General features: G+C 31.2%; 1 protein-coding gene across 1 annotated transcript; it reads left to right on the top strand.

The window, feature by feature from the left end:
• The first annotated feature begins 483 nt into the window (after positions 1–483).
• Positions 484–903, top strand: LOC128668861 (uncharacterized). Its single transcript, XM_053742668.1, has one exon. It carries the CDS (start codon positions 484–486, stop codon positions 901–903), a length of 420 nt encoding a protein of 139 aa, XP_053598643.1.
• Positions 904–12,492: the final 11,589 nt, after the last annotated feature.

Genomic DNA, 12,492 nt, shown 5'->3' with positions numbered 1-12,492 from the left:
ATGCTGGGTCCTAAAAGAAAATCTTTAGTTTGGGATGTATTCGAAACGCCGTCAGTGAGTGGACGTGTTAGGTGTAAACAGTGTTCAGAATCATTCAAATATAGTGGAAATACGACCACATTATTAAGCCACATTAAAAAGAAGCATCCTGCCACTGTAGCCATCGAGGAATGTCAGAGTTCATCATCAACAAATGAAAGTAATACGAGTACTTCGGTCGATTCATCTTCATCGCAGTCACTGGTATCAACAACCACATTGAATGTTGAGCCTGAGCCTTCAAAAAAAAAAGTTAAGGCACATCTACCAAACCCGTCTTACTGTGCCAAAAAAATTATGCAAAATTCTGGTGATAATGCTTGAATTAATCTGATAGTTAAAGATTTGCAGCCATTTCAGATAGTGGAAAATTCAGGTTTTCAATAATACTCGAAAGCATTGAATGCTGATTATAAACTACCGAATAGAAAACAATTAGCTTTGATGGTAGATGAAAAATATAAATTGGTGTCCGAATCTTTAAAAAATGAGTTACATGATGTATCTTATTCAGTGTTAACATCTGATATTTGGACATCAGACAGTAATAAAAGCTTTATAAGTCTGACTGCACATTACATATATCAATATAAATCGAATTCTGTAGTTATTTCGACTTCAGAAGTACAACTACATCACACGGCTGAGAATATTGCATTGGCTATACAAGATGTAATGGACCAGTGGGAAATAAGCTCAGAAGTAGTAACTATTGTCACAGATAATGCTGCAGCTATGAAAAAAGCTGTAAATGAATGTTTGAATAAGCGAAATCATTTTTGTGTTGCTCACACTCTTAATCTCGCGGTTAAAGACTGTTTAGAGAAAGAAACTTTTGATTTAGCAGGAAACACTTCTAACTAACAACAAGTTTTGGCAAAATGTCGAGCCATTGTTTCGCATTTTAAGCATAGCACAAAAGCTTCTTATGCCTTACTCAAAATGCAAGAGCAACTAAATGTAAATACATTGAAACTCAAGCAAGACGTTCGGACTCGATGGAATAGTATTTTTTATATGCTCGAACGTCTATTAGAGGTTAAAATACCTCTTTCTGCTACTTTGCCACAGCTAGATACATCTCGGCAAAATCTGGATTTCAATAAATGGATAATAATCGAAGACATGGTGACACTTTTACGCCCTTTCGAAAATGTTACTGTGATTTTATCAGGAGAAAAATATCCAAGTTTGTCTTCTATTATTCCTCTTGTGCTTGGACTACAAAATGCTATAGAAAACAAGACACCAGTAACGGAATTGGGCAAGAATTTAAAACGAAATCTTTCTGCAGTAATAGGAAAACGACTTGCAATATATGAGACTAATAGAACAGCATCAAAAGCCACCTTCCTTGATCCTCGCTTTAAAAAAAAAGGCTTTAGGTTAGAAAGTAATTCCAATAATGCGCAAATGTTAGTAATCAATGAGTTATCAAACATGAGCACCGATCAAGTCCTACCTTCATCTAGCCAAAATAGCCCAAGTACTTCAATTGTTGCTGCATTGGATAGAGACGACATTTGGGTAGTTGTCGATAAAAAAACTCATGGAGAGTAGTGCTCACCTAACTCCATACACTTCTGCAGCTATGATGGTTAAACAATATATTGAATTACCATACCTTGACAGAAAATGCGATCTACTTCAATTTTGGAATGACAAGAAATGTTTATTTCCGCGGTTGTCCGAAATTGCCCAAAAATATCTTTGTATTCCGGCATCGTCAATCCCTTCAGAACGCTTATTTTCAAAAGCTGGGATTTTGTGCAATGATAGGAGGAACCGTCTAGCACCAAAAAAGATTGACCAAATCTTATTTCTCAACAGTATTCCATGATTGATTATTTTTTTAAGTACTTTAACAATATTATGTTATTTTATGTTTTATTTAACTTCAATTGAAAAAAAAAGAATATTATTTTTGTTAAAACTTGAGTTTAGTTTAAAGTAAAAGTTTATTTCAGTTTTTTTCATAATATTTTTATATGTTTTGTCAATAACTAATTGTTAGTTAATTGCCGGGAAAATATTTTTCTTTTTGTTTAATAATTATTTGACATTTTCCTTTATAGTACCTAGTACCTACGATATATTTAAGACAAAAATATAAGCATATAATTTAACTAAGAAAAAAATATTATTTGTGATACTAATTATCTTATTTTCTTGAAAATATTGTGATTACTGATTATAAATCAATTATGAGCCTGTAAATGTACCTATGTACATACTTGCATCATAATGTTAGTCTGATTTTATTTTAAAAAGACTGCTGTATAATTTCATAGTTTAATTCATAGTAAATATTATTTTTAATTAAAATTCGAGCCAAAAATTCTTAAATAAATGATCTTATTTCAAACAATAACTTTTTTTGTTTCTTTAGTTAGTAGGTATAACTCTCCCAATACATTATAAATAAGTAATATAAAAAATAAAGAATTGAAACAGATAAAAATATTATTTGTCTGTTCCAATTTTTTAAAGTATTTATGCCAAGCTGAGGAAATAATTTGAAGAAAACTCAAAAAAAAAAAACATTTACGTGTCCATCCAGTTAACTCGAGTTACGTAACTCGAGTTCAACCCGAGTTACGTGGAGTTTAACTCGGGTTAAATCGAGTTTTGTTTTTTACGAGTTGGCACATCATTAGTCAAAGCTATAAAATTAACAATAGGCCTCGGTGAAAATGAGACTCTCTAATCTTTCTTTTTTTTTTTTTTCTCTATGAAATGAATTCTACCTGAGCTCCATCAAAGCCATCGAAACATCTGCTCAAGCTTAACACTAGTTTTATGTACTGTATTAGTGGTAGTAGTGTAGTAGTAGTAGAAATATATACTATATAATTATGTTGAAGCCATCGACGCACACTGTAAATTTTCTTTACAAGACAAGACTCCAAAAAATCAAAAACCTGTTTTACAGCCATGCTACTGTATCACTTTAACATTTTTTAAAACTGCTATCTCCAACGAACAAGGATCGTCATCGAGGACTATGCAAAAAATTGCTTACTTGTAAAGATTTGCCGAGGATTGCAAAAAAAAAATCGGTCTGTCGGTTGACCCTGCGGGCCAGCCCCAAAACTTCCCGCCTATTTCGAGCTCCTTGAGCTCAGAAAATTGTTGTAGATACATTTTCTCTTCGAGCTCAAAAAAACTTTTGTATGCCTTTGTTTTGGAAAAAAAACGTTTTTTACGATTTTTTCTCAAACGATATTTCTTGAACGAATAAACCGATTAAGACGTTCAAGGCGACAATCGACATGTTTTATTGAGTTCTATAACTGATCAGATTTTTAAATTGATTCATGAAGTCGTTTTTGAAATACTTTCAAAATACTAAAAAAAATCTGGGCGTCGGTTGACCCTGCGGGCCAGCCCCAAAACTTCCCGCTGTTTTCGACCTTAAAGAGCTCGAAAACATTAGTGTAGATATATTTTCGAGCTCTTCGAGCTCGAAAATGCTATCACATGCAAGTGTTTTTTTACGATCTATTCAAGCTCTAACAAGTTACCTGTTATGCTAAAGTTTGAAAATTTAAGAATCGAAAATCATCAATGAAGCGGTTTTTAAAATTTAGTTCCTGATTATGTTCAGTAAAATAAGTGTATTGAGGGAGAAATCAATGTCAGGGATTAAAATCAAGATTTAAATAAGTTTTGACTCATGTAAGAAAGAATAAAATATGAGATATCCGATAAAAATATTAAAAACTACGTTTTATCGATTTTTTTATTGATAATATGATTTAAACTAAAAACCAAGTTCGATGACATTATATGATCAAAAGAAACCATAAAAAAGATGAGTTGGTATGATATCAGGCACATTTCAGTACGTTATATTATGATTTATCCGGAAAAAATAACATAAAATGTTATTTTTTTTACTTTTCAACGCCGATATCTTTTGAACTAATCAATCAATTTTGATAGTTGACGTGGTAATCGGCGCGTTTTATTGAATTCTAGAGCTGATTAAAATTTGAAATCGATCGCGTCAGTCGTTTCAAAAATATTTAGAAAAGACCGTTTTTCACTATTTCTTTCTCCCGCGATAACTCTCGAACGAATTATCCGATTCTGATGTTTGAGGTGGCAATCGACGCGTTTTATTGAGTACTAGAGCTGATTAGATTTTAAAGTTGATAGTATTAGTCATTTTTGAGAAATCAATAAAAAACTAAAAAAAAAAAATTTTTTTTTTTTCGTAATTCGCAAATATTTTCGAGTCTATTCGATCAAATAATCTGAAATTTTCAGAAAAGTTGATGGCCAACAAGCTCTTTCGATTGCGTCGACATCTGATGAAAACTCGATTTTCGAAAATCGGGGTGAAAACAATAACTTCCCGAAATTTTCGAAAATCGTCGATTTTCTTAGCGGGAAGTTAAAAAAAAAACGGTTTTTATCATTTCTTTCTTACACGATATTTCTTAGAAAAATGATCTGATTTTTATGTTTGAAGTAGCAATTGACCCGTTTTGATAAAATCTATAGCTGATCAGATTTTGAAATTATTTAGTTCAGTTATTTCAGAGATATTTGCAAAAAATTGTTTTTCATCATTTCTTATTTTCACGATACTTCTTAAACGAATGACCCAATTTTGATAGTTGAGGTGGAAATCGATGCGTTTTAATTGATTCTAAAGTTGATCAGATTTTAAAATTGTTTAGTTCAGTTGTTTCACAGATATTCGCAAAAAACTGGTATTTATCGTTTCTTTTTCCCGCGATATCTCTTAGATAAATTATCCGATTTTGATGTTGAGGTGGCAATCGACGCGTTTTATTGCGTACTAGAGCTGAGTAGATTTTGAAGTCGATCGTATGAGTCGTTTCTGAGAAATCAATAAAAAACTAAAAAAAAAAATTTTCTTTTTTTCGTGATTCACAAATATTTTCGAGTGTATTCGATCAAATGATCTGAAATTTCCAGGAAAGTTGACGGCCAACAAGCTCTTTCGCTTGCCACCTCAACCATCCAAATCGATTCATTAGTTAAAAAGTTACAAAGAGTTTACATACATACATACACACACACACACACACACACACACACACACACACACACGCACACACACACACACACACACGCACACACACACACACACACACACACACACACACACACACACACACACACATACAAACACTCGGACATCATTCTGAAAATAGTCAGAATAGCTTCCAAGGACCTCAAAACGTCGACAGCTGATGAAAACTCGATTTTCAAAAATCGGGGTGAAAACAATAACTTCCCGAAATTTTTGAAAATCATCGATTTTCTTAGCGGGAAGTTAAAAAAAAATCAATCTATAAATCTTTTTTTTTATTTTTAAGAAATTTAATACTTCTTTAAGAATGGTATTGTAGCATCATTAATTTTAAAAAGAATGATATTGAATTATTAATACTTAAATAACTTCTTCACATGTGCTTTGCCTAAAAATTGTTTCTGTTCCATGTCAGTTTTTTTTTTCTTTTTAACATTAAAACTTCGAATTAGAGTGGGTGCGGATATAAATCAAATTTACTTTACTCCGCTTCGAAAAAAAACTCCGTATGATGGAGTGAATTCAAATTATAATAAAATCCATATTTACTCTCCCACAACGTACGTAAAGAAGCGTGAAATTTTTCGTCCGTTACTTCTATTAAAATCTGTCTGTCTTCTAAGTTTAGAGAAATTCATTATATTTTGAGTTATAGCCCATTAAAGGTCAATCTACAAAGCCAATTTACAAAGTAATTGTCATCTCCCTATGTCGTGCGAACAAAGGAAATTTTTAGTTGCAAATGCTTTATTTATGACCGATTCCATACTTCCGAAATATTTATATAAGAGCCGGATGATTTATATACTACAATTTTGCCTTCCTCTTTTCTTATTTTTATCACTACTACAAACTTAAAGTGCTACAAATCATTTATGACTAAACTATCATTTTGAAAATATGCATTTAAGGGCCGAACGATACGTACAGTACTTTTCTCTTCCCTTTCTTCTATTTTTATCTTTGCTACGAGCTTGAAGTGCAAGAAGTAATTACTTCGCTCATTTTCACTTGTGCATTTAACGAGACAGTTGTTATTCTTGATCAAGTTTTTAAAAATTTTTGAAAACATGGCTCGACATACAAAGTGTTCTGTGTCTAATTGTGAAACTGGTTCGATAAAGCAACGTGATTTCAACAAAAAAAAAAATAAAATCTTAAATAAAAGACTTTTTTCATTTCCTACAAAAGTAAGTTAATACACTCTAATATTTTTTTCTTATTTATAACAAAAATTACCCGGGTCTAAAAATTTGATTTGATTTGAGTCTAACTAGGTTGCATTTGGACTGTTAATCTGTATTTAACCACCTGATCTGTTTTTGATCTGTTGTTTAAAAAAAAAAATTGTGTTACCGGAAGACAAAACGAAATTGATTCTTGAACTTAAAAAAATTTGAGTTATGAAAATTTGCAATGGCAAAACTAGATTCAATCAAAGACTTGTAATATTTTTATTTATGGACAATAACTATAAAAAATAATCAAAGTTTCAGAATTGACTATATTTTGTTCATCATTTACTTAGTGTATATTGTTTAAAAATCTCGACAGTTAATGATAGTTTGACAATTTTTTTTTTCCAGTTGCCTTGACTGAGTTTTTATAATATTGAATAAAAGTAATAAAATTACTCTCAAAATGTCAAAATATTTTTTAATTTACGGGATTCAATTAAAAAATATTTTGGTATTAGAAACCATCAAAATTAGTGGAATATTTTACTACGAAAGTGGAATAGCATTAGGGTTTATCTAAGAAATAAACTAATTCTCCGTGAAATTCTGTCAGAGGACGCCAAAATGAAGTTTCAGTAAAAATATAAGCTCTTAAAATTTAGAAGTCACGAATCATAATTTTTTAATTTTCATTCAAATAACATGGGAAAACAATTTTTAATTTGGAATTTCAAACCTCTGCCATGGCTCATTGTACAGATAAGTGCAGGATAGATTTTGTTCGAAACTTATTACTACACACAAAAGACCTCATCATTTTTTGATAAATCCATCAGTTAAAAAGTTATTATTACAAAAAAGTTTGTTTTTAATCTAAAAGCCGATTAAATTCTAATATAAAATAAACACGGTTTAAAAACATAAATTAAATTTAAAAAAATAAATTTATATCATTAATTCTGAAACAGTGATATTATTTTTCGACTCGGATATCCACTTAGAAATCGTAAGATCATATAATACGGATTTTTCTTGTTTGTGATAATGTAATAGATAGTTAAATAGTAATTAAATTTTAGGGTACTTCAGCACGACTAGAATGAGAAAAATTTCTAGGTCGTGAAACCGAAGATAATGAAGTTTTGTGTGAGCTTCATTTTAATGACGATGACGTTGAACGAACTTTCACAGGTGTAATTCAAGATAAAGAATCGAAGTTCACCACTTACGAATTTCCCCGTAAAATTGCGCGATTAAGAAATTCAACTGCTTTTCCGCAGTTACATGGTATACTTAATGATTCTCAACATTTAGTGTCATCGACAGATAGCAACAAAGGTAAGGCAATTCTTGAACTGATTGAAACACATACAAAGTTGACCTGGTAAGGAAAGCAATTTTGACAAAATCGGATCGACAACTCAAAAAATATCTGCCTTGGAAAAAATCTAGACAGATCAGGATCATTTTTTTGGCCTTCTAGATCATTTTCTTCCTCTACTAAATTAATACAATCACAAAATTATTATAAATCATAGTTATTGATCTGTCATTGAAGGTAAGAACTCATAAATAATCTAACTACTAAAAACTTGATTATAGTATAAATGAAAAATCAGTTTTTTTTATCGCAGCTCCAAGTAAATGCGGTGTTTTACAATTTCAGTATAAAAGTGATTGAATCTATAAATGATTTGAAAAAAACCATACTGGCAATAGAAAGTTTGTTAATGTGTAATGGTACTGGATGCGATGAAACAAAGTTAGTATATAAATTTATTTGTAATGTTGTATTTTTAATAAAATTTATGGTTACTTAAAATTATTTCAAATACAATTTTTTGTTCTCGTTTATATCATTTGATTTAATTAAAAATTTGTGAAATGTTGATATTACAGATATTTACCCAAATGTAAGTTTATTGTAAGGGCAAATCGATCTTACAATAAATTTCCAAAGGTAAGATGTCAAGAGTGTAAAAAATTAATGTTAAAAATTTCACGGGCTAAAAAAAATAAAAATAAAAGATTGGAAAAGAAAAACGCCACGAATAAGCATCTGAAGTCTCTTAAATCTAAAAACAATCGGCTTGCTCATGAGGTAATTATATGCATGCAAATAATCCTTGACTTCTATTATAGTGCGTTTACATAGTTTAACTTGTTACAATTTTGTATGCTTGCTTATTATTAATTTCCAGAACAAAAAACTGAAAGATCAATTAGCTGAGATACGGAACAATACAAGAAAATTACAGTTGAAAAAATAGAAAATTTTTTAGTTGAAAAAATTCATCCTGCTCAACAGGAAATGGTTAAGGCATGTATATCCGCTGCGAAGAGTAAGGATTCTCGAGGATGTCGATACAGCAATCAGTGGATTTATGAATGTTTATTAATGCGAATTAAAAGTCCTAAGCTATATAACCATTTAAGAGAACGAAACATAATTCCTCTATTCCATGTGGTCACATTAAATAAATATATCCAAAAAATAGGTAGCTCATACGGATTCAATCACACAGTATTCGCTCAAATGAAAAAGAAAGGATTGAATATGGAACCAAGTGATAAAAGAGGTAAATTTTAATCTTTTATACTGAAAAATATTGACAAAGAAAAGTAAAAATTTGAAATTTATCAATCATATTAGCATAAGCTAAATACTATTATTAAATTTTTAAGTTGAATTATAATTTGTTAATAGGTGTGGTGCTTATCGATGAAATGAAATTGTCGGAAGGAATAAAGTTTAACACAACAACACTAGTATTCGACGGTTTTGTAGACATTGGCATATATACGCCGGAGAAACAAAAAGGCGAGCTAGGAGATCATGCTCTTGTTCTCATGTTCCAACCGTTTCAAAGTTCATGGGTCCAACCACTAGCTTGTTTTTTAACAAAAAGTTGTGCGAACAGTGTCACATTGGAATATTTGATAATAGAATGCTTAGGACTATTAGAAAAAAGTGGATTTTATTGCGATGGTATCGTAACAGATGCAGCAGCATGGAATCGAAGTGTTTGGAATAGATTTGGCATTAGTTTATCAAATATTTCTGCTGAACACTCGTGTGACCAAAATCGCAGATTATGGTTCTTTTCTGATTTTCCACACTTGATGAAGACATTCAGGAATAAGCTTATGAGTAAAGATTATTTTCATGTAAGTACACAAATACGGTTACAGTGTAGCCTTCGTTAATATCAAAATAATAATTTAATTATGCTAAATTTTGTATGTCAATTTTCTAGACTCCGCATAGAGAAATAAAGAAGGAGCATTGGTGCAAGATTATCACAGAGCATGATAAAGAGAAAAACCCATATGGTTTAAAAATCGCTCACCAACTGACTCCTGAGCACCTGAATCCTCAAGGCTATCAAAAAATGAGTGTAGCACTAGCATACCAGGTATTGACACATTATTGTCACCGGGAAAACAGTCAACTTTGAAAAAATTTGAATATTGATAAATTTTTTTTTATTATTTTATATTTTTAGTTATTCTCACCGTCTGTAAAAACTGCGATGCAATGTATTTATACCAAGTTGGGGAACTTATTTGAATGTGAGCCAACATTAAAATTTATAACTTATGTGAATAGATTAATTGAAATAATGAGTGTAAGGAATGCAATCGAGGGATTGAAGCCCAAATCTCGAGAGTTTCATGTAAACAATATAGGTGTTTAAAATTTATAACTTAGAAATGAGTTAAACACTGAATATATCAAATTTTTTTGTTTACGTGTAGTTCCTTGCTAAATTTTTGCAATATTTGGAAGAATGGGAGGAAATTCATGCCCAAGAATATCAGAATAGCGCATTTATTACAAGTAGTACTTGCTATGGTATGAAAATCACAATAAAAGCGGTTATGCAATTGACAGAATATTTGTGCCACAGTCATGGGTATGAATATCTCTTGACAACACGTGTTAATCAAGATAAACTAGAGGTAAGGAAAGCTTAATAATTTCGATTATACTTCTACTTTTTATCAATACCTATATATAAAAATACCTATATATTATTATCTATATTTATAAATATATTTAATTTGTAGCGCTTTTTCGGCTTAGCCAGGAATGTCTGTAGATCTAATGATCATCCCGATTCGGTATTATTCGGACAAATGTTTCGTTTGCTGTGTACATATACGTCATTAAAGCCTTTGAAAGGTAGTCATGTATCAGATGGAGAGATGGTTCATAATTTAATGCAATGCAGCGAGTAGTACTCAAAATCAATGGAAATGCCTGAGAAACACGAATGGGGAAAGATTTTAGATGGAATTCTAGAAAAGATATGGATGACGGCATCAACGATGACCAAGAAAAGTATGTGACGGATAAAATCGAAATGCCGTCACATGACAATACCAAATATGTAGTAGTATACGTGGCTGGCTATCTTCTTCGAAGAATGCAAAAACGGAAAATAACTTGTGAAATATGTATGAGTTCGATTGTAGCAAAACCTGAAGAACACGATGACAGCTTATATACAATGATAAATTTATTAAAGCGAGGTGCTCTCATGTATCCTTCACTCAAATTAATAAATTTATTATATTGCATTGAGTAAGAGATTCGAAAAGTGACACAGAGTAATAAAATTAATAAGGATACATTATTTCAAAGTTGTTATACCGTTCTTGATAGCAAAGAAGTGATACAGGTAGTTGGACGCCAAAAACATCAAAAAGAGTTCACTAAATCGATAATCGATTATTTTTTTATAATCCGCATGCATTTCATTGCGAAACAATTCAATACCGAAAACAGAGTGTTAAGTAATGAATCCAGAAAATATCGCAAGATGGCAAAGATGCAATAGACCATAAGATAATCGCTGTATGTAATATATATGTATATATGTATAAAATTAATATTTGAAAAAACAAAATATTTCTATATCACTGTTATCAATAAAATTTTAAATTATTAAAAAGGCAGAACATAATTTTTTTTCCCTAATGTAGTTTTAAAAAAATTCGAAGAAACTGCGATGTTTAATTAATTAAGTTTAATTTTATCAATAATTTGGGATTATTTCAACAAGTGAGCATGGAAAAAAAATAAACCATAAAACTTGTTATCCAACTAAAATACGATTAAGAATACTTTTTCTCTATTAGTTCACATGAAAAAAGGATAATTTATCTAATATTAAAATATATTTTGTGAATTATATGTGAACGTTATTTCGAAAAAGTTCACAAGACGTCTGCTGAGGGCACCACTTTCAAAGGTTTAGATATTTACTCCTTATGATGAAATTTTACCTCTCTTTCTCTTTTTAATATTTTTCTAAAAAAAGGCTAACGTGAGAGACATCTTCAGGCCACTGAGCAAATAAGCGACGATGACTGTTTCTGTCTCGGATTTGAGTTACCACAGCCATACGAGTTCGGTCTCCTGTATATAGTCTCCATACTCTGGGTAGATCTAACTTAAAATTATTTCTCGTCTCAACAACGACTTTCAAAAGGGGTCGGGCAACTGAGGCCTTCTCTCGCGGTTGTGGTGGCAAATTAGGTCCCTTATTGGTCTCTTCGCTATGACGTCAATGTTGATGTAGGAGGGACTTCCCTCTCTGCTGCAGCATGGCCCTTCTCGCGGCTTCCAGACGCATTGCCAGCTGTTGCTTTACCTCTGTAGACTGAATTTTACAGAAGGTAGTCTATTTTATGACTGGATTTCCCCAGTTACCGAAGCTCGAGTATTACAATTTTATTAGGCTTTTTTTAATCGGCTTATGTGCCCAAACATTTTCACATATTTTACTAAAATTAAGGGATTATAATAATTTCAGCTATTGCCGGCTTTAAAGTGTATTATTTTAAAAATATACTAATACTTAACAATAAATTACTTCTCGTAGGCTCGGGTTTTCTAAATCTGACATTTAATTTAAATATTTATATTCTTTTACAAAACCTTTCTCGAGTGACCAGATGTTAAAATTAATTGGGTCTGTATTGTTAGCGGGGTTTTTCCCAACAAGTATTAAATAAAATAATTTAATTTTGAGTTCAAATTCCGCGGTATTTATTATTATAATGCAGTTTCGCGCGGTGGCGCCTACAGCACGCAGCTGCGCCGTGATAGAACATCACAGAGCACAACAATAGGGGAAAAAATAAAAGTGATTCTGAGTAATATAATTGTATAAATATATTTAATACGATTATTTTCAA

Source organism: Microplitis demolitor, chromosome 10 (assembly GCF_026212275.2).
Source record: "Microplitis demolitor isolate Queensland-Clemson2020A chromosome 10, iyMicDemo2.1a, whole genome shotgun sequence".
NCBI classification, from domain to species: domain Eukaryota; kingdom Metazoa; phylum Arthropoda; class Insecta; order Hymenoptera; family Braconidae; genus Microplitis; species Microplitis demolitor.
This window is presented reverse-complemented; position numbering and strand designations above follow the sequence as displayed.

Coding starts and splice junctions, on each gene's coding strand:
- LOC128668861 (XM_053742668.1), top strand. CDS start 484: ATGGTAGATGAAAAATATAAATTGGTGTCCGAATCTTTAAAAAATGAG.